This window comes from Rhopilema esculentum, chromosome 12 (assembly GCF_057945365.1).
Source record: "Rhopilema esculentum isolate cy_ngs chromosome 12, ASM5794536v1, whole genome shotgun sequence".
In the NCBI taxonomy this organism is placed as follows: Eukaryota; Metazoa; Cnidaria; class Scyphozoa; order Rhizostomeae; family Rhizostomatidae; genus Rhopilema; species Rhopilema esculentum.
This window is the reverse complement of record NC_142826.1, coordinates 4,802,428-4,825,341: the sequence shown is the minus strand read 5'-3', so window position 1 is coordinate 4,825,341 and position 22,914 is coordinate 4,802,428. Positions and strand designations below refer to the sequence as shown.

The following is a 22,914-nucleotide window of genomic DNA, read 5'->3' as shown; positions in this document are numbered from 1 at the left end:
TTTCCAAAGTACTGAATCACTTTTCCAAAAAGAGCACGAGATCTTTTGAAACAATAAGATTCTTAAAGATTTTCCAGTAATTTTTCTCAAAACAAAAAGAACTTCATCAAATTAATTGAAGCAAACAATAGGTTATTTAATTTATTCACATGGATTACCAATCTATAAAGCATGAATTTAGATGTCTTCTAGAACGTGTATCGTGAAACCTCTACTAACGGACACTTCCTAATACCAGACACCTTCCATTAACAGACAAATAATATTAAAAAAATCTTACATGATAAACGGGAAATTTGACAAGATATCTTTTATCCATAATGTTGCCTTTGGGTTTCCCTTATGTTCCGTAAAATGCATTGTTTTCTTTATTTTTAATATTATACGATGGTTATCCGTTTCGTTTAGAATAATGCATTTTGTTTTCTTTATGTTTGACATTATACGTTGGGTTTCCGTTATGTTTAGCATAATGTCTTTTGTTTTCTTTATGTTTGACATTATACGTTGGGTTTCCGTTATGTTTAGCATAATGTCTTTTGTTTTCTTTATGTTTGACATTATACGTTGGGTTTCCGTTATGTTTAGCATAATGTCTTTTGTTTTCTTTATGTTTGACATTATACGTTGGGTTTCCGTTATGTTTAGCATTATGTCTTTTGTTTTCTTTATGTTTGACATTATACGTTGGGTTTCCGTTATGTTTAGCATAATGTCTTTTGTTTTTTTTATGTTTGACATTATACGTTGGGTTTTCGTTATGTTTAGCATAATGTCTTTTGTTTTCTTTATGTTTGACATTATACGTTGGGTTTCCGTTATGTTTAGCATAATGTCTTTTGTTTTCTTTATGTTTGACGTTATACGTTAGGTTTCCGTTATGTTTAGCATAATGTCTTTTGTTTTTTTTATGTTTGACATTATACGTTGGGTTTCCGTTATGTTTAGCATAATGTCTTTTGTTTTCTTTATGTTTGACATTATGAGTTGGGTTTCCGTTATGTTTAGCATAATGCCTTTTGTTATATTTTTGTTTGACGTTATACGTTGGGTTTCCGTTATGTTTAGCATAATGTCTTTTGTTTTCTTTGTGTTTAATATTTGCATTTCGCTTCCGTTATGATCTCGCAGAATCTCTTTTCCAGATCAGAGAAATATTCGTGTCTACCCGCAGGCATGGAAAAGATAACTGGTTTTACGAGTCTTCGAAGGGGAATCTCGATTTCAGGCCGACGATTCCGAACCCCGTTGTTATCGATTGCTGATTCTCGCTCGAAGAAATGACCTTTTTTTCTCCTCGTACGGTGATATTTCTTTAAAAAATCGTTTGGTTGTGCACTGACATAAAAAAGCCGATGTTATTATTTTATCGTGCATTTTAAAACAAACGGTCAAAGCGAGTGGCGAAACGAAAAGAAGACTTTCTATTCTTAGCAAATCCTTTGAAGCCAGTATGCCTTGCCGAGGTTGACAAAGAATGGCATTTCTGGCTTCTCCTTAGATCGATAAAAATGCCTAATAACAACGAAAAGTTTTTTATTTCAAAGGTCGAGTCAGAGGAAAGAAAATTCTTAAGCTGGTAAGCTGTTTTGTAGCGTCAAACTAAAAACAAAGTTATTAGACTTTTTGCGACGGCAAAGAAGATGTTTCTGGAGTCGATTTCCGACGAATTGTTCCTTAATGGCCCATTTGTATTGTCTATTTTAATTGAAGATGGACATTGCGCCGACGTCAGCGTCCTTTGCATTTCCGCGGCAACGTGTTTGCAGTTAAATCGTTTCGAAAGGCTGAAGCCGTGGGCAATTTTAAGAAAATGATTAGGCGCAGAGCGAATCCGATCCGACAGCTCTGGTAGAATACCATGCTAGCAAGAGAGGTGCTGCTGAGCAAAGCTTTTCAATTTTGAATGTCTCCAAACTATTTTCCAGTGACAATAATACTTTCAGTGCCAATCCTGATGAAGTTTAAGAATAGATAAAAAGATAGTGTCAAGTTATTTGTAATCTGATGTTATCATGAAAATACATTCCTGAGATATAAGTCCAAGCTCATGTACAAACGTTTATTGCTTCCTATGTCCTTTCATGCCTGAACAATTTTATGTAGGTTTTACGTTACGCTTTTCTATTTAAAAAACATAAGAACCGAGCTTGGGATCTAATGAAAACATTTTAAGACGTTATTTGAATACGTGTAAGCCATAAAAAAGTCCGGATAAATGTAAAGTTAAAATCTCCATTAGAGTTAACTAAGAATATTATATCACAAAATAAGAATATTCCTATTCTGTGATTATATCTAGGTGAAATGCATTTATTTAAATTGAAAAAAAACGGTTTTAGCTAAAACAGGTTCGTTCTTCTTGCGAAGGGAATGTAATTATCATGGAGGCAGAGGAGTGGTTCTAAGCAGATTATTTCTATCGAGCCTTGACAGTATCAGAATAGTTTTGGTGAAAGCCTTGAAAAGTTCTGGCATTATCAATCTAACATTTGACAGACAGAAGTAGCAGCTCTAAACCTCGGTTTTAAACGATATTCAAGGTATGATTGTTTCTGAGATTTCAAGTGAAACATTTTTAGTTTAGAGATATATTTCAAAGATAAAAAGTAATGCAATCACAAAGACAGTTGAGAAGAAAGCTTTGCCTGGATGTTCCGGGAGATTCATTATGTCTCTATCCAAACAATTTGATCCTGCTTTGAAATTGAAAGCAAAATTCTTCAATTTTGGATGCTTTTATAATCCTACTTCAATGTGATTACCAAATTAAACATTTTTAACGAAATTCGTCAGTATCTGAATGGATCTGAACAAAGCTAGCCGACAAGCCTAACATTCGTTACCACCAGGCTTATTTTTGTAAGATGCTATGTAAAGCATCCTTTTGTATGAGCCTGGGTCTGGTGCATGATGAAAACATCAACAATAATAATGATGGCCTTTCGTTTGTAAACTTTGACTAATGTTCACAAGCCAGTTGTGAAGAGTCTAATATACAGAATTTTAGGAAAATCACACTCACAGAAACGCAAAGAAATTTCACTAGTATCTCAACTTGTTCAGATTGTTGAACCTTAAAACATACTACAGACTTCTAGTAATGAAAGAGATTAATTTTTTGTTGCAGGCTCACACTGAGATTTCTGGATAGCTCGAAAACAACCTAAAACTTGGGTTGAGTATAAGAATATTTTATATGTCTTTCACAAAAATGTTGATAACAAACATATGACATCTTAAAATTCTTTTAACAGTCTCCAGGCACGTGACCCATTGCCCATTTCCCCTTTTTCAACTGGATCTGTTTTAGCATATTCAGATTATACAAGATTGTGGCGTTTTAGCAAGTTTAGAGTTTGGGTTTCATATTTGATAAGAACTGTTATTTGATGTTTCCAGTTTTTAGTTTAAAAAAGGTCTATTTTTGGTGCATTTTATGTTGAGCTTTCTATACATGGATTATATAGATCCAATATGAATCACAGAAGCCCACAGTGATTAGATTTTTGTTCACCAGGTAAATGCATGATCGTAATTTGCCAAAGCTTTGAGGCTGGATTTTTATCAGATACTTAGGATATTGGTTAAAATGTCTAGACACGAGAAAATATTCAATTGTTAAAAAACTGGATTTGTGTAAAACAGGTATTGCTTTTTAAACTAGTAAAATATATCCTGTCGTGAAAAAATACATCATTTATAACACAATGATGTATGTTCTCAAAATTTTCTTATATTTTTGCATTTTAAAAGAACCTCAGCCTCAGCTTGTTCTTAATTTGTGACCAATTTTGAGACTCGTGGTCTAAAAAATTGTTCCTATAAAGAAGTGAAGATTAATGGATTCTTTATTAGAATCTAAAAGCTATTTTGGGTACGGATAATAGGCATTTCGTTGTATGGCCCTTCAGTAGAGGAGATTCAGGCCTCGAAGCTTTTGAAGAAATATTTTCAAGATTCATTTATTGGTCATTGTAGAATTTATAGACGTCATTTTTGGGGACAGTTGAAACAATGGAAGCCACCACAATTTAAAACCCCTGCGGAGCATCACTTGACATGATGCATAATAACTTCGACGCCAATGAACTGTGGATCGGAGAGCGTTTGTACGAAGCAATTCGCTAATATGGAGAGCTCTATTTGTATAAAAGTTGCCTACCTCGAGTTTTTATTCTTGATGTCAGCTTCATCATTAGGTAAGCCTGATTTTAAACATTGTACAGTAGTTTGTGGTGCAGTAGTTTTTATCTGCTTTTGTAAAACTGCATCGTCTACAACGGCCTAGGGTTTGACAAGGTCTTCCCTACTGTTTTGTAAAATATGCCTGTTTTTGCGTGGTAATATGTCCTTGCTTTTGAATGCCTGTCTATTGAGATGTCCTTTGTAGAGTTTTTCGGAAGTATGCTATATTGATCTGAATAATTAGGCCTACTAATATCATGTTTTGAAAGTTACAAGTTGTCGTGTCCTGTACCGAAAGATAACGCAATTATAGATTGCCACTAGAGTTGCAATTTGAAATACACTGGTTAATTGCCATCTAAGATCTCTAGCTATCCTAGCATTAAATAGCAGAAGAGGGTTCCAAAAACTGAGTAATATAGAACCACTCATATTCATGTCCTGAAAGGAAGCAAGTTTAAAAATGGCTTAGTTTTCCTGTCGATCGAAAACATTTTGACGCAGAAATGAAATATTACTTTAGCTTGCAAACAGTTAAATTTATCTACTCCATGAAGGTGATATTTTCTTGTAACTCATGCGCCAGTATCGATTTCGGTGGTTGTGTGTTGTAGAGGGGCTTCCCACCGCTCACTGTGCTGTTTTCAATTTTCAATGTTTGTTTTATGACAGAAAAGGCCAAGTTCAAGTGCCTTTTCATGTGTTGAAGCCTGTCATTTGTTTTCCTTTAGAATACCTTGACCCATTTAAATGATAGCACTTTATTTGTCTATCATAACTTGCTCCACAACAAGGAGCAAACTCTCCTCTCGTTGAAACAGAAACTGTAGACAGTCGGGCGCCAGCTTAGCGTGACATCTTTGATGAACTTGTGGTTTTGCAAAAGTGGACTCGCAAAGGAACTTCGTGATTTTTATTCCATTATTGCGGTCTAAAAACCTAAGAAACGCATGTGTAAATTTATATCTATTCATTATTCGATAGCAACAAAAGAAATTGAAAGCTTTCCAGGTAACGGTTCGTTTTCTGTCTGTAGAAAAGGGTTTCGTTTGTATTGTTTCTTGTTTGTTGGAATCCCACGGGTGGAGCAAAGAATGGATCAAAGAGACATGTGGCATGCTTGTTTCCGAATCGTGTCGAATTCATGCAGAAACATGCTTCTATTGCAATAGTAGAGGCTATATCAAAAATCCGAGCTATTTCAAAATGCTTCTCCAACTTCTGTGTCCTACCCAAAATAGTTTTATCCAAAAATGCACCTCGAATGGAACAGAAAGAAGTTTCCCCTGAACTCTGATGCTTCAAAATCCATTTTATTTGGAAGCCAGACTAATTTAGACAGAATTCTTCAGTCAAAAGTTCTGGCAAACAGCATACAGTAGAATCCCATAATAACATACTCGGTTATTACGTACTTTCGGATATAACATACTGGTGTGCTTGATCCCGGCAAATGGTGTGCTTGGTTTTAGTCAATTTTTAACCTACCCTGGTTACAACGTACTTCGGATATAAGATACTTAATGCGCTGGTCCCTTAAAGTACGTTATAACCGGATTTTACTGTAATCTTTTAGCATTGTCTTTAGCATTGTGAAAAAATTAATCAATTCCCAGATAGTTGGTCTTAAACAATGTGACACCCCCAAATATCTTATTTGCCCTCCCCCTTTACTACTTCTATAAATTCTCTCAAATATCAAATCTCAATGTCTTTTCCATAATGCACTTGTTGTCAACTTTTCAACAATACAAAACATTTGCATGCATGATTTTTGGTTAAATAGGTATACTTTCTTTCAAAGTTTGGCAGAAAATTCTTAATCATCTTTCTAATGCCATAACAAACTAGTTTAAAAATGTATTAATTCCTTGAAAAAGATTTTTGTTTCGAGAAATATGGAGCATGCCTAAAGGAAGAAAATTGTCAAATGAGATGCAAATCACTTTGATTTTTTTGAGGGAAAGTAGATATAAAATTTCCAAAAATTGCTGAGAAAATTAGATGCAGTTACACAACAACTATAGGAAATCAATCAAGTTTTCTATCATCATTTGAAATTTTTGGCTTCCTTCCAAAGGGTTTTACAAAAACCAGAGAATCATTACACTCTTTTTTTTTCTAAGAACCAGTAAATTTCAGTTCAGGCTGACAGTTCTTAATTTTTTCGCAAATCTGAGGCTGGATTGTTCTTAATTTTTTCTTAATCTAATAGGTGTTAGCAGTGTGAGTGCTAGCTTTTCCACTCTAGGAGGTAGTCAGGCCTCATTTGCCAACAAAGTGAGTGAGACAACCTTCATTTGCTGACAGGTTTGAATATTCACAGAAAAAGCACCCACATGGCTAAAAATCCTCAATTTCAAGAAAATATGTTGTTCAAAATTGCATTTTACAGAAACTCAGCCTCAGCTTATTCTTAATTTTATTCTTAACTTTTGACCAATTAGGAGGCTCGCCTTCTTACAAAATTGTTCTTTTACAAAAAAAGAGTGTAATTTGAAAATATTCCCATCAAAATATTGAAATTTAAAACTGTTAGAAGAAGTTTGTTACTGTAATTTTTAAACAAATGCTCTAAATAGATTTACTTTCACCCCATTCCCATTGTCCACTTAAAGCATAATTGATTTGCATAACAATAGCCTTCAATCATTCAAGCACCATTTCCCTCCTTTGATACAATACTTTGTGATGGGAATGTGTAAGTTAACCTTAATAAATGTATGAACCTTGAGGAATAAAGTGTTTTTCAATAAGCCTTAATAAAGTCATATTAAACAGTTTGTTTTGGAAAAACACCCTGACACTCCCAGAATCATTCTGTTGCATTGGTTAAGAAAATTCCACAAAACAAAAGTAATCAAACTAGATGTTGATGTAAATTCCAAGGTGTTAAAGTCCTCTTTCCTGTTTCTTTGTTTCCAGCCAGGATCCTGTTTCTTTGTTTCCAGGCAGGTCCTGTTTCTTTGTTTTGAGATTTTAACAATTTGTTGAGGCAGGCTTTACTTTTTTTCTTTGAATATCATGCAAGTGTCAGACCAATGATACAACTGAATCATGAAAGTCAGCAAAAAGTCAATTATTTGCTTGATGGGTGTAACACAAATTTCTGTTTTGTTGCAAGCTTTTTTGCTCTTCAAAAAGAGTTAGATAGAAGACTCATTTGTTCTTTGTTTTTGCAATAACATTTCACCCCTTCTTAGAAATCTGAGCAATATATCTTCAAATTAAACAAATCAGTGCTGTGAGGAAATGATTTTTATGTTTATTGATTCCAAGTAAAAAGGAATTCCGGAGGAATTTTGTAAGAAGGACTGAAACGTATAAATTTCAGTCCTTCTTGGGTAGATATTTGCACATTTGCACATCTGAAAATATCTATTTGTTTTTAATAGACATTTGTTATATTAATAACATATTTAAGGTGCTAGGTTTTCCAAATTTACTTTAGAAAATTTTTTTTTTATTCGGTTACCATAGAAATGTTAGTGACACTTAAGCAACTTCTTTAATTATATATATTCTGAGTTGTGCTGCAAACTGGTAATTCCACCCTTAACATTAACAAAGTTTCCCCTTGAGATGCATTCCTTTTATGCAAATTCATGCAATGAGAAAAAAAAATAATTTAGGTCATCAATATTTTGTTTATTGTTGACCCCTTTCAAACAACCCTTCTTCATGTCAGGAACTTTGGATAAAAGTTCTTGAATATTGTTGTCATTAAGCTAGATTTCAGTTTATAGTGTTTTCTATTTTTCTCTTATTTCATTTTGAAAGCAAAAATCAAAACAGTTTTGTATATTATAGATCGTTATTTTCAAAGTTTTTTCCAAAGCATCAAGTTTGAAAAAAGCATGCCACCTATTTTAAAGGTCCCTGAAATGAACCCTCTCTTCATGCATTTAATTTATGGCAGTGGGGCAGACATTTTGCAAACTATTATTGGTTTTAACTTTACTATTGGCTATTTGTCACCAAGTGCCTATGAAAAGATACAGTCACTTCTTTGGATGGAGTTTGGCTCAATTTTAGTCTGTTTGGGTGTCTTTTCACAAAATATTACCCTACACTTCTTTTCTCTCTTGCCTAAGTTGTTTGGCTTTGGTACTTACTTTTAATTTCTTTAGAGTTGACCAGTGCTGGTCAAGGTATCAGAAATTCGAAACATTGTTTGAAGGGACAGAAAAGTTTCCATTGTAGTTGTAACTTGGCTCTAATAGGCTGTTTACAACTGTTAAATGTTCAGCTGTTTAGCATTTTTTTCTTTAATCGTATAATGGTAGATGTTGTCTTAGTTGATCATAATTGCCATATTTCTATACATTTTTCTGCCTCTATTTGCTGTTTAATATCATCAAAAAGACAGTAAAAAATGAAACATATTCTAAAAAGTTGATCAGATGGACTACAGAATTGCCATTCGATGGATTTGTTACAACAGTCCAAGTATTAACAACTATACAGTTTATTAGTGCTATCAAAAAGTTCTTGCTTCAGTTACTTTTATGTTTATCTTTGTAAGTAACTTTGTTTCATTTTTATATGCTCAGAGGCATCATATTTATTTTGTGGTTGAAGACTTTGTTTAATTTGTTGATAGCTTTCCTAAATATTGTATGTGGCCAATACATTTACCTTTTAATGAATTTTTCATGGATTCAGGGTAAACTGGTCAGTCACTTGTTTCTTGATATTTGTGCCAAAATTTTTTTATTAAAAGAACAAACCAAAACTAGAGCTTTCAAAACTCTTGTTTTTGTTTGAAAATATTGCATCAAACTCCATGCAATAGAGAAGCGTTACATTGAAAAATAGACGTTTGATACTTGCCCCGAAAAAACTGAGGCAGACAATTTTTGTAACCTCAATCCAAAGCGCTCCGATAACACAGTTGAAAAACAATTCAACTCAATAACCAGTTTACAAACGCTTATAACTACAGAATGGTTCGAGATATGAAAAAAATAATTGCAGATTCGTTTTCAGGAAGTCTGATCACATCATGTTCTGAAATAAAAATTTTGGGCTGGAGTGGCCCTTTAAGAGAAAGTCAGCATGCTTCTTGTGTTACATTTTTTGGACCACCTGTGTATTAATTCTTTGAGTACAAAAAAACTCAAAATCTCATTTTTTTAGCACTCAGTTTTTAATTATCAAATACAAGAAATCTAGTTTGCACAAAGTTCGGTTGAGTATTTTTAAATCTATTTATCTTCCTTTGTCAGGGAAAACAAGCAGGGATGTGACTTATGAGGCTGATTGATATATTTTTTCTTGAATAGTTTGTTTAATCTATTGTAAGACCGTTTAGGTGCATTTGGAATACATTGAAGATGAAAAGTGCTACTTGAACTTGCTAGTTAAAGTCATTCCCAACATCAATACTCACTCAATGATTGTCATCAAAATTGATTTACTTATCTTCAAGCTAAAATTGAGCAGCTTGATTAAGAATCAATGTAATAGAGAAAAAGTAAATTATTAAATTTAGTTTTGCATTTCAGCTCTACGGATATCGCAAGGTCACTGTATAATTATTGTTTTTATGTTTTCACAATAACAATGCCTAAACTTCAATTTTGCTTTGTCTGCATATTTCGTATAGAAATTAAGTATTATTTTTCTCAATCAATAATTATTTTAGTTCATTGGAGCCACACATCCTTCCATTGTTTGATCTATAGAAAAGCTACAACAACACTATTTTGAAATTAGCAAAATTCGTTGGGCATGGCTTCTATATTGTTGTTTGATATCACAACCTCCTTGTACTAGTGTTACACCCTTTATTTACGGAGATTTAATTCAACAAGTCTTGGAGTTAGGAGCTTATGATAACTAAACTAGTAAAAAGATCTATAACAAAAACTTAAACCAGAATCAGGCACCATTTGCTAGAAGCCCAGGTTGTGCAAAACACTACAATCGCAAGATTTTTTGGATAATTGGCAATCAGTTAACATAAATTTGAAAAACAGCTACCTTGTAGACAGAAAGAGTTAGTTTTCACCCTGGAACTCCATTGATAATATCTTCCATAAGCATGCCCCATTGGTTGGCTAACTGGTTGGCTAACTGGTTGGTTAACTGGTTGGCTAATTAGTTGGTTAACCTTACTTATTGATGTTATTGCTGCCTATTTCAGTTGACAAGGTATATATAATCTAAAAATTAACCTCGTTAGTCAGACGTTTATACACTGAAAAGCTTTAGGATGTCTTGAAATGTCTGCGTTCAGGGTCCCATTTTTAGGGTCCTTGACAACTTTGCCTGCAAAACATGACTGCAGTGCATACAACTGGGCTTCACCTCTAAATAGATATCTCCTAACGTGAAGTTTACAAATTTTTTCTTCCATGATGTAAGGTTTTAACAGGTGACAAATTTGCCTGCCCCAGATATCATTTTAGGAATAGTAAGTATTATTCCCATGCCATGCCAGACGCAACCATATTTTCCTGTCCTGTCCTGTCCTGTCCTGTCCTGTCCTGTCCTGTCCTGTCCTGTCCTGTCCTGTCCTGTCCTGTCCTGTCCTGTCCTGTCCTGTCCTGTCCTGTCCTGTCCTGTCCTGTCCTGTCCTGTCCTGTCTTGTCTTGTCTTGTCTTGCCATGTCTCTTGCCCTGTCTCTTGCCTTGTCTCTTGCCTTGTCTCTTGCCTTGTCTCTTGCCTTGTCTCTTGCCTTGTCTCTTGCCTTGTCTCTTGCCTTGTCTCTTGCCTTGTCTCTTGCCTTGTCTTTTGCCTTGTCTCTTGCCTTGTTTCTTGCCTTGTCTCTTGCCTTGTCTCTTGTCTTGTCTCTTGTCTTGTCTCTTGTCTTGTGTCTTGTCGTGTCTTGAATTGTCTTGTCGTGTCTTGTCTTGTCCGTCGTCTCTTCTCTTGTTATGTCCGTCGTCTCTTGTCTTGTCTTGTCCGTCGTCTCTTGTCTTGTATTGTCCGTCGTCTCTTCTCTTGTCTTGTCGTGTCTTGTCTTGTCTTGTCCGTCTTCTCTTCTCTTGTCTTCTCTTGTCTTCTCTTGTCTTGTCTTGCCTTGTCTTTTTTCCTCCTTTCTTGTTCTCTCCGGTCTAGTCTTGTCCTGTCGTTCCCTGTCATGTTCGGTCTTGTCATGTCCTGTCTTATCTTTTCTTGTCTTGTCTTGTCTTATCTTGCCTTTAAATTTCCAGTCATTTGGTTTCCTGTTCTGTCCGGCCATACCCTGTCCTGACCTGCCCTGATCCAATTATATGCCACCTTACTGCGAGGGTCCTGTACTGCGAATTCTTGCGCCACAGTGACCATGTCATCTAACCCAAGGTTTCTCTTTTGGCCATGCTCCCAACCTTAAGCTTGAAACATTTTTCCTAACTTGGAATATTGTGACTTCTAGAGATAAAAAATTTGAATACCCAACTCCTCCGCCGAAAAAAACAAGCTCTGTCCCAAATCAAAGAATTTCAGAATTAAATTTCGAGAGTTTAAGTATTTAGAAAGCTTTTTAAATTCCATGCTTGAAATCGTTAATAAACTTTTCAATTTGAGAAAGGAAATAAAGAAACTTCTGTAAACCTTTGGAAAGCTGAAAATGTAGGGCAGTAGTTTCTAATGGAAGATTGAAACATTCTAGAGAAGGGAGTTTGAGATTGCGAGCTTGGTTCCCTGCATTTTGTCGCACATCAAGAGATGCGAAGAAACGAAAAATATTTCAAGATAGCGAAAGTTCGAAATAACAGGCTGGCTTTTTTGATAGATAATTACGACTGTTTGCACCTTTGGGAACTATGTCATCGGCATGTGGTGTTGGTTGGGTGCGGTTGGGATTGTTTTATTGATGGTGCTTGGTTGCCATAGAGTACCGAAGTGTGACGTCATCAAAAATCTTTTTAGAGTTCCGAAAATTTGACCACATAATCTGAAAGAACGGAGATTTGATGTAGAATGAGCCTTTGCTCATGTGGCCATATCTCAGTCAATTTGTAAAAAATTCAACTAAATTTGCATATTTGTAGGTATTTTATGACGCTCTTTCAGGTTATGGGATCAAAAGTGAAAAATTCTGAAACTAAGTTTTTGTGACGTCATCACTTCGGTACTCTATTGATGGTAAAATGACTCTACATGTTTAGTCTGTGTCCCAGACCTCTTACTTGAAAGTAGAGGGTCTGTGTAACCGAGAGCAAAATCGCGTACAGGCGTTTCCCAGGATCTCTGGGAAAATTAATTCTGCAAAAAATTATGCGACATTCACAAGACAAAAGTGAACAACAGCGTGGACAGAGCTTAGTTTGCCGGGCAGTTTACACATTCAAATAGCGAAAAGAAATGTGTGCAAATTCAAAGTTTCTTTTTATTTTGTCAGACCAGATCACAATGATGCCTGAAGCCTTGAATATATAATGACGTCTAGAAAATTGTCGCCCGGCGCGAGAATAGAAACACTTCAAAAACTGGAGGATGAATTTTTATCAAAACACACGCTTGTTGTTGATAACTCTTCTCTTATGTGTTAATGAACGTTACAAAATTATTTTTAAACATCAGAATTTCAAACAACGAACTTAGAAGACGTATTTATAGCACAGCAATCACTTTCATAATGAAAAGAATTGATGAAAAGAACAAGGCACAGGCCTAGGCCTTCTGCCTCACCTTGCTAAAAAAATTAGTCTACCCAGTTGGGAAGCCCTGTCCGGATCAATGTTAAATGTTTCACTGGTCTTTAGCAATTTCCACTGTCTGTAAACTTGCGTTAATAACCTAAGATCAATTTCTACGGCTTGGAGGCAAAGCGTTTACTTTTCCGTTTCCATTTCTTATCGCTACCCTGAAAGTCATATTTTTCGTCATCGTATCCACCAGATCTTGTCCCAAAAATCCTTCTTTACATTACATTCAAGCCAAAGTAGTAAATAATCATCTTCTACCATGCAAAACAAAATGTCTACTCTACTCAAGGCAATTTTTCTTCGATTGCTGCCGTAGATTCACTCCCCATCAACCGTTGTAAAATGAGCAAGATTTGCCCAAAGCCCCTTTAATCTGTTTTGGTCAGAACCAATCAAGTTTCCCAACGAAGATCTTCATCATCAAATAGCAGAGCAGCATTTTCAAAACTTTTCTTCTAACAAATGAATCTATATCATACCATCACGACCGATCAACAATTTCTTCTTGAAGCGATTCTTCTTGCATGATTACACAGATCTGTATAATTATGCAAACAATTCAATTCAATCCTCGTACGCGGTTTTGCTCTCGGTTACACAGACCCTCTACTTTCAAGTTAGGGGTCTGGAGCACAGGCTATGCATGTTCTGCTCATCACATATGCAACAAGACTCTTTCAAAATGTGTTTACGTGAGTTAGATTAGGCGAAATCTTCCTTTTATGCATACTTGCTATAACAGTTACGTCAAATATGATATTGAGGGTGCTATCTGTGATTTTCAAAATTCAAAGGAATGCAGTCAGTTTAACGAGTGGTTTCCTGTTATACTGATTACGAGAGCATATCAGAAATTAGGAGGAAGATTCAGAAATAATTAATCAAAGCATATTTTTGTAGCTCGGTCGCTCCTCTCTAAACTCTTCGCTTCCGAAAACGGAATTGGAAGGCCTTGTTTGGTGGACGTTGAAAGAAAGCCTAGTGAACGACAAATCTGTAACACAAAGCATAGCTCTGCCCACCTTGATTGCAATATTAAGACTAACAAAACAGATTTCTTTCTGCAAGGGGTAGTTGAGATTCTTTTTGCCTTAGAACCTTCGAAATGTTACTCTCTTTCACAAATATGAAGGATTTTGAATTTTCGAATTTAGATATTATCTGATAAAATGAAACATATTTTGATAAAATGAAACATGATGAAATGAAACATGACAGAATGAAACATATTCACGAATTGCGACCGGGAAGCCTCTTGGTCGTTAGGTGACTTTGAGTGGTTTATTTCGTCAACACTAGAAAATCTTTGACCTTGGTTGATTCCAGTTCATACAGACTTTTGCAATGTGCTTAGAACAAAGTCGCCAGTTGGTATACAAAATCAACACTTCTGTTATTTCCTTCGGCTATTTATTCTCTAGTTGACGTCATTACGCCGCAGATGTTATCTACAATGTTGCTAAATGTCCCTGCGTTGTTGTTTTGCTCTATCTGTCCTTTCACAGTCAGTGGCAAAGTTTTTTGTAACTGTAAGAATCGACGGGCAAATCACTCTAATAAAATCTCGTACACTTTCGTGAAAATCCTATTGTTTTATCTGAAAATCCCCAAAATCATTTTGTTTTAGGCAAAATCTCTTACGCTATTTGCAAGAGTGAATCTCCTCTCGGTAAGAATCATTTAGGACAGGTGTCCTTCTTAACTGTCCTTTGTGTTGATAACGAAGGTTTCGGGTGGCGTGGGATGGCTTTTAAAACCATGCCAAGCTCTGTTTGAGGTTGTTCATTTTTTCTCTGGAAAAACCTAAAAAACTCTGAAAACCCTTAAAAAAATATAGTAAAAACTAGGCGGAGGTTTGTTGTGGTAACCATCATTTTGTAGTATCATGGTTTTTGTCGACATGCGTAGTAGTTTGATATTGATTTTTTACGCCATGGCCAATGATATAGAAGGCACTTGTGTACTGCCAAGTGAGGCAAATTTCTTTGCTTCCGCAATTTTGAATACCCTAAATCCTCGAATTAGCCCCCTGGGGGCTTATTTTTTATATTTCTGGATGGGGGCGTATTCGAGGGGGGCTTATACGAGGGGGTAGGCCTTATAAAATTATTGTAGACATTAAGAAGACATTATTAAAAGACCTCGTTTATTTTAGTAGAAATTTCTTTATGATCATTTGATTAACTACTACCAGTTAATTACTTAAGGGCTCAGTATGAAGCAAGTTCCTTTTTGCCATTATTCAACATGGCGGAAGTAAACAAATTTGCTACACAGCGTACCTGTGAAATGGATATCTAGCATCTTAGGCGCTTCTGTATCGTTGGCCATGGCCTAACCTGCTCATTGTTTTTATTGTTTGTTCTGCAACTAACGCCAAAAACACTACACTCTTGTCTCTGCTTATGGTGTTATTTGTTGAATGTCTACTTTTCTTTCTTTATAAAGATACTTCCCATGCACTGGCCAAGAAACACCTTATCCACCCCTTTATGGCTGACGAAACCAATCATTTCTGCTTTTCTCTTGTTATTTGATATTGCTGCGGCAAATAACAGTAGTACATCGCACAGGGCCACTACAAAACATGATAAAATACATCTTTATCAGGATTAGGTAGAGCGGTATGTTAAAACAGCGATTGAAAAGCAACAGTAGGGCTATATATGTGAACATAATGTGCTATAAAAAAGAATATATTTGTAGGCAATGCTACACACTTAGTTTTAGTGTATTTTGTTATCAGTAGTTATCTGCTGACTCATGGTTTTGATTCTGAGCCCTACTGCTTCTTACAATAATCGTGCGAAATTTTTCTGCTTGCTGATCCTTTGACATGACAGTATGTCGATGAATGTGTTCTACAAGATTCTGCGTTAGTACCCTGTCTAAACTAGGTGCGAGAAAAGTCCACCTCATGTCGCCATATACCCAGCATTCAGTGAGAAAATGAATTTCTACACATGTTGCACTTGCATTTTGATTCTTCTAGTTTTCGCTGTCTGCCAGTCTCAATTCGGATTTCATGATCTCTGCATCGAAATTCAGCAACTAGCTACGTATGTTTGAATTTAGGGAGGTTTTGTTGGGAACTCCTTCGCGTCAAGTACATTCGTTCGTAGCTCCGAGCTACTTTTGCTGCTAACTGAACATTAAACTTCTTTCTTGTATCAAATTTTCTTCATTTACTTTGATAAAAAAATTTATTTCAAAAGACATATTTTCGCTAACTTTTACTTTATCTGCAAGAACGAGCCACAACAATAGCAACCGTAGCCTCCATGAAATAAATCTACCCTAAAATTAAATTTCGCTGCATTTGCTTGTCAAGAAGGCTTTAAAGATCAGATTTCAATTTTTTATTCTCTTTCAAATTTAGACACGTAGCCGCCCTTTGCAGTGGTTTCGTGTTTAATCTCGCTCTGAAATCATTACGGCCTCATTTTCATTGATTCTGCCAATAAGTTTTCTATTCAGAAGCAATTTTTACTTAAAATAGAATTTCTTGTGATTAACCCACTCTTGGGTAAAGGGCTTTGTGTGGTCTTCCATTTTCGATTCAATGGGTGATAAATTTCTGCGTACATTGCTTGCCCCTCGTCTTTTTTTCTTTCCATTGTCTTGCTAGGATGCCCGTCAATATAGGATGCCCGTCACAAATTAAATCATTTTATGCCATTTCTTGGATTATTGAAAGATATCGGTTGTTATGAGTCATGTTCAATTGCCTTCTTGATATTGAAGCCACGAAGCAACGTGTATTTTTATAGATTCCAGTAAACAAGCTGCTCCAAGGCTTTTCCCTGTCATGATGGAGGAGGGTGCATTATAGAATTGCGGTTTTCTGGCCAAATTTTTCACAGCATTTAATCAAATCTATTACATATCATTGTTACAGCATATAATCCCAGTTTCATTCTCACCGTTCTCATTCTCACCTTTTACTTTTGATTCAAGACTGGCTTATTCCAATAAGAGCCACGAATGCTCCTGCCACCGATTATATTATGTGGTACAAGAATAACGTCATCGATTTCAATTGCGCATGTGCAAATGCTGCAAAATTTAGAGAGGCGATGAACCTTCGAAAAAGCTGGTTCGTCTCCCAAACAAATATGCACAGAAGCTCCTTACATCTGGGAACCTTACATTTGAACCCAATATACTGCCCAATATCTGTGCACTTGTGATATATCTTGTTTTCAAGTAGTCTCCATCCTCCGGTCTTTCATTAACAAAGAAGGATATTGCTGTCTACTTTCGCTGTTATTCGAAACGATCATTATTAAACCAAGCGAAGTTTAATTGATACTTAGGTTGCATCTTGCCGAAACTTATGACGTGCATATTCCGCCAAAAAACTGGTTTTCTAAAGTTTAAACACTGTCTTTAGTAGAAGCATGGTAGAAGAACTGTCTTTTCCGCAATATCTGAAGTCGTTCTTAGTTATTCTATGTAACTTTTAGATTTTCAATATGTCCTTTTGTTTTGTTAGTGCTCCAACAAAGGTTTCTGTGACTGCTTATGGTTCTAAAGTTTTGGTGGGTGTGTTTGCTTCTAAAGGTTTAGTAACTGCTTTGCTTTCAAAGTTTCAGTGACGACCAATGTTTGTAAAGTGGGGGGCTTCTGCCTTGTTTTCAGTCTTTCTCTCTTTCATGTCATGTTCGCAGTCACTTTATGTAGTCTATCTGAATGTGCCATTTTTGTCAATCCCGTCTGCATGTTTTAACAGGCATCTAAAGATAAGCCCTGGCACTGTAACTAATCGTATTTCAATTTTCAAAATTCAATTGCCTAGCAATATATCATGTTACTTATGTGAGTCGTGTTAGGGAGAGGACCGTACCCAACAACTACTCAATTATTAGCAAATCATCAATGAGAAAAGAGGCTAAGAGGCGTTACTTGCTTCAGGACAGAAAAGTAGCCATCGACTCTAGTTTCTCGCATGCTTTTTGTTTCATAAGGAACCACTTTATAAGGGACCTACGTGTAGAAGGCCAACAAATGTAAAGAAGTTATACTAGAGACGAAACCCCTTGACCCTTCAAATTGTCAATATTTTTATCACTGCAAACAATCAAGAAATAGAGCGTCGGTTCCATTCATTTGCAATCCAAACTCGCATAGATCGTCTACCACATAATTCTGTAACCCTAGACCAAGATGCGAGTGAAGCCTACATTACGTCATTCGATATCAATGTTTCGGCTTGATGACATTTTACCTTAACGTATGTTTCACTTCATTTTCTTGCCTTCTTAGGGCCTGTTTTTATGGGCAAAATCATCCCACCTTCCAGCCTGTGGGGTGAGATCCCACTCCTCTTTAGAATCCTTGGAAACTAGCCAGCCCCCGGTGCATGAAAGATGGGATCTCACTGAGATGGGATTAATTATTTTCCTGTTAACGCTGGAAGATGGGATGAAGCTGGAAGATTGGATGAAATGTTGAAAAAAACGCGATCAAATTTCGTCCCACTTGTAAGCACACAGGTTGGAAGGTGGGATAGAATCTGCATGTAAACATTCGATGATCTCGTCCCACCTGTCAGATTATGGGCTGAGAGATGGGAAAAATTTGCTCACTAAATATGCAGTTAAAATTTTGGAACTAGTTCAATAAATTATTCAGTAAAATTTTGGTGTGAATCTTTTAAAGTTTTGAGAAAATTGCCAAGTTCTTTAGGGCACGTGCTTAACAGAAGAATAGGGTCCCAGTTTTGCGTTTCCCCAACAACCTCGCCCTTTGTAATTCAATTCAATTAGTTTGATGCAATGTGTTGATGTTATTGGCTTTGGACGCTAAATGCTGAAAAGTAGGAGGTGCCCTTGTCAAGTAGTATTTTATAATTTCCTCGCGATTGTGCCTCTTTGAATGAGATAAGAGCCCTTTGAAACAGTGCGATCGTTATCGGGCCTGTTCATTTGCAAGGCAATATCACTATATCGGGTTAGACGAGAACACTTCAAAACTTTGCTGTTCGCAACACGAATCCGAAGGCATACCTCAACTCGATAACATCAGGCATATATCAGCGCTAAGTCATGGGATACGTAATTGAAAACAAGCTTTTTCCTAACCTCAACCTCAAGGCAAGAAATCACGAACCACAAGAAACCGACATTTTATCTGTAAACGATACTCTTGGGAGACGAATCAACGGTATTACGGCTGATGGTTTACAGCGATCGTCGTCGGACAGTAAGTCGGTTATTCTAGGTTTTCAGCAGGTAGCAATTATTGAATCGTTGAAGTACATTTATGTATATATGGTGCATCATTTCGGTTTTCGAACTTTGTCCAGTTCATTGAAAGTACGTGTAACCGGCTGGTTGGCACTGCTTTCCAGTAGTTGATACATGATAGAAGATTTCCGATATAATACAAAGTATTGGTAGGTTTTTTTATTTTAAAGCAGGTTGAACTTTAGTAGGGGCAGTTGTAATGTATTGTTCGTCTTTGTTCCTTTCTTCTTTTTACGTTTGAAAGAACAATGAAATATTTCTTTCGTTTTATACATCGTTTATGATGTGTACGGATCCTTACTCGTTGTTCTTACGTCATGAATATTCTAGAAACAGCAAAGAAATATAAACCCAAGAGCTTACTGCTGCTGTTCTCGTTGAAATTTGCATTGGTAAATCGCTTTTGAGCATCTATTAAGATGATGGGCAGGGCAAAGAGTTGTTTGCTAGAAAATTCAAGCAGGGATAGAAGGAAGATTTATGAAGTATGTCATTTTCGAGCAGCAGAGATTAAGACTTTGAAGTAGTTAAGTGGGTTAATAAATGCTGATAACATGGGTGATGAATCTTGTTGCATTAATTCTATTGAAAAGCACGGAAATGCAGCATGATACTTAAAAAATAATTATTTGTTTACAACCGTCAAATCAAAACCGTCAAGTGTGTTCAGGTCATGCTGAAATGTAATATGCCGAATTTTCTTCGAAACGATGGAAAATTGTCACTTGGATTCAGTTGTTATTTCATTTACGTTCTTATTTTCGCAAGAGGCGAAAGAAACCACATCCAAAATGGAATTAAAAGACACTCCTTCATATTGATTTTCAGCAAGCCAATTAAATTATATATATATATATATATATATATATATATATATCAATCCTAGTCTTGCTTTTTCAAATCAAATTGCACTATTGTGCTGCCAGGCATCTTTCATTTGTGGCTATTGATGTGTAAGCTTTGTGCTGCCAGCATGCTTTTCCTTGTTCCTATCAAGCAGTTTTGATAGGAACATCAAGCAGTTTCGAGTCTTTCCACTTTACCAACGCTCTGACTGCTATGTGAAGGAAAAATGTATTAACCAGTGTTATAATAGCTTTTGGGGCTCTTTTTTCCTTTCTTAAACAGTGGGTGCTGAAATATCGGTACAGCTCTTGACTACCTTGCCCACCATCATTACTATCCATTAGCTTCATCACCACCTCCATTGTTATCGCCATAAAAGCAACGACCAAAACCACCATCGAAACCACCATCGAAACCACCATCAAAACCACCATCGAAACCACCATCAAAACCACCATCAAAACCACCATCAAGAATCAATACAATTAGTCGCCAAGAATCGCCAAGAAACGCCACGAATCGTCATGAATCTTCTTGAATCGACATTTGTTGATCGTTAATCGTCAATCGTCAATCGTCAATCGCCATCCATGATCTATCGTCAACTTGATCATCCACGTAATCATCCTCACTATTCATTACTTTGTGTATGACATGAATAATAAATTGTGTTGCAAAAGAATCATGCAGTTATACTACATCCTCTTGTACTCCAAAGAAGCCATCTTCATCAGCCATCATCATCACTTTGAAGTGTGTGACCGCATACTCAACCTCACTGCTATAATCATACAGAATGCTGCATGCTGCTGCGATTGGGACTCGTGTTGATTGTACTTGTCACCTATAGTTAAATTTGCGAAATATTTCGTGCAGGTGAACATATGAAAATGCAAATTATTCCCAATCACCTCTTTTTGAGCTGTGCGTTTCTAATAGCATGCGGCAGATGTCTTTTCGTGGTCGTTGATTTGAAAAGATCACTTCTGGTGATACACTGGCCATTTTCTTGTTTGCCTCTCGAGAAGCCTGTCACTCTTCATCTGCCTTGGTGAATCGCAGCTACCTCGCCTACGCTCGCTAGCCATTCCATCTTGTATATATATATATTGGTCACTGTTCAATAAATTTTTTAATGCCAAATTGAAAACATCAGCACCCAAGGATCTGGTTGCCGCGCAATTTTCATGCTGTAACATAATGCCTATAAAGCCAACAAGAAGCAGCTTGCCAGCCAGCAGCTTGCCAGCCAGCATCTCTCGAAACAACACTGTACGGAAATTAACTCCTCCCCCTTATCAACTTTATCTGGAAGGAAAGTTAAGGCTGCATTTTCGCCCTTTCAAGCTTGGTATGAATCTGTTCGTGATTTTTTTAAACCTCTGCATTTAAATTTTTTGAAATTTTTAAGTTTACTATAACAACTTATTTGCAGTTTAATGTATGCTTCTATTTTATATGATATCCATCCAATGTCATAAATTTCACTTGGCCACTATTTAGAAGTTCCTTGCCTCGTATGAATTGATATTTTAGCGAATATATGTATTTTGCTTTCATAAGCATTGCACCCGCAAGGCAGTCGTATTTGTGACAGCTGTTTCTGCTACTGCTCAAGCACTGATTCGAATTTCTGTATCAAGTTTCTTGGTTAGCTTGCCACAATAGGAAGACTTTGTCTCTCTCAGCACAGAAAGCGTGCTGCTTGAGTCATTAATTGTATGTAAGGCTTCAATTTGTTATTTTGCTGCAAAAAAACGTTGCAGAGCTAGGGTCGCGCAACTTTTGCATGAAAAAGTGTGAATTGGCCCTTCGTCATCGCATGACTCGAAGGCGAGTACATTAGTTTAAAAGACTTTGTAGGCGCGGCGCAGGCGCTCCACTCCAAGCCTTTCGCTAGTTTAGATTAATCGCCAATATTATGTAATGTCCTTTTAACGAAATGCGGAGTTTTTTGGATCTACTTGGCTCATTTCATGAAATAACCTGTCGATTATCAAGGCTGAAATGCAGTGTTCCCCGATACCCCATTTTAAACAATGTTTCAAAGGCCATGCCATCTCTTTTTATTCCTCCAAGTCTTATTACTTCTCATGATGATTCCACGCAAACCATGACTTTTAATAGAATGGTGCAGATGGCTCTGTCGAAGGTTGGTATTTAAGCAAAGGTTTGCTGCGCAAGTTTCTTGTGAAGGTTATGCTTTGCTAAGTTTGCCATAAAGCTGTTTGTCTGCTCCTGTCTAATTTTTTAACTATGGCGTTGCGTTGGCCGAGTACACTTCCTGAAAACGCCTACCTGGAACTTCAACTTTCTCACGTTTCTACAGAAAACGAGTGAGAGAGTTATAGTAAAAGGCTGAGATCAATTCAAGTTGCATTAATGTGTCCATTACTTATAATTCGTTTAAGACTTCCAATATGATATGCTTTCGATTCTCTTCACATTCATTTCAAGATTGAATCAATCATCATAAACGTAGAAGCATTCTAGTCAATTTTTTTCTCGGCTTATTTTAAGGTGATTGTCTGCTTCTGCTTGTCAGTTTTTTGTTGATTAGAGTAGATCATTAAATATCTTTCTTGAGCAAAATAACCTTGTGTTTATAACTATTTCTGCTGCTTTCTCTAGGTTTCACGTTACTAGTTTTATCAACGTCAAGCAGGCTTGAATCTTTTGCTTCAGCAGATTCTTAGAAACCGTACCTCTGAGTATAGGTATTTCGCTTTGGTTATCAATGTTATAACTCCGGAAAGGATCTTCAAGGTATTCAGTATTTGACATCTAAGGGTATCCTTTCTAGCTGCACTCCTAAGGCAAATTAGAATTTGTGTAATTTTTTAGGCTTGAACTAAGAACATTTTTACTCGGTAAAAAATTATGGTGAGAAAATATTCTTTGTTCGATTTAGAAGAATTTCGAGATACCAAGCAGTCAAATGATGGAAATAATATTATAGGTAAATGTTAGAAGGTTAAACTTCCGGACAGGCC

The 22,914-nt window shown here is 36.3% G+C and overlaps 1 protein-coding gene across 4 annotated transcripts in view; it reads left to right on the top strand.

The window, feature by feature from the left end:
• The first annotated feature begins 4,047 nt into the window (after nt 1-4,047).
• LOC135681316 (activin receptor type-1) overlaps nt 4,048-22,914 on the top strand; it is a 28,423-nt gene continuing 9,556 nt past the window's right edge. The window contains exon 1 of one of the 4 annotated variants that reach the window (XM_065195720.2): nt 4,048-4,202. In XM_065195720.2, the coding sequence (XP_065051792.1) occupies nt 4,088-4,202 (115 nt within the window). In that variant the 5' untranslated portion in view covers nt 4,048-4,087. The other 3 variants (XM_065195718.2, XM_089111727.1, XM_065195719.2) reach the window with 3 other exon arrangements.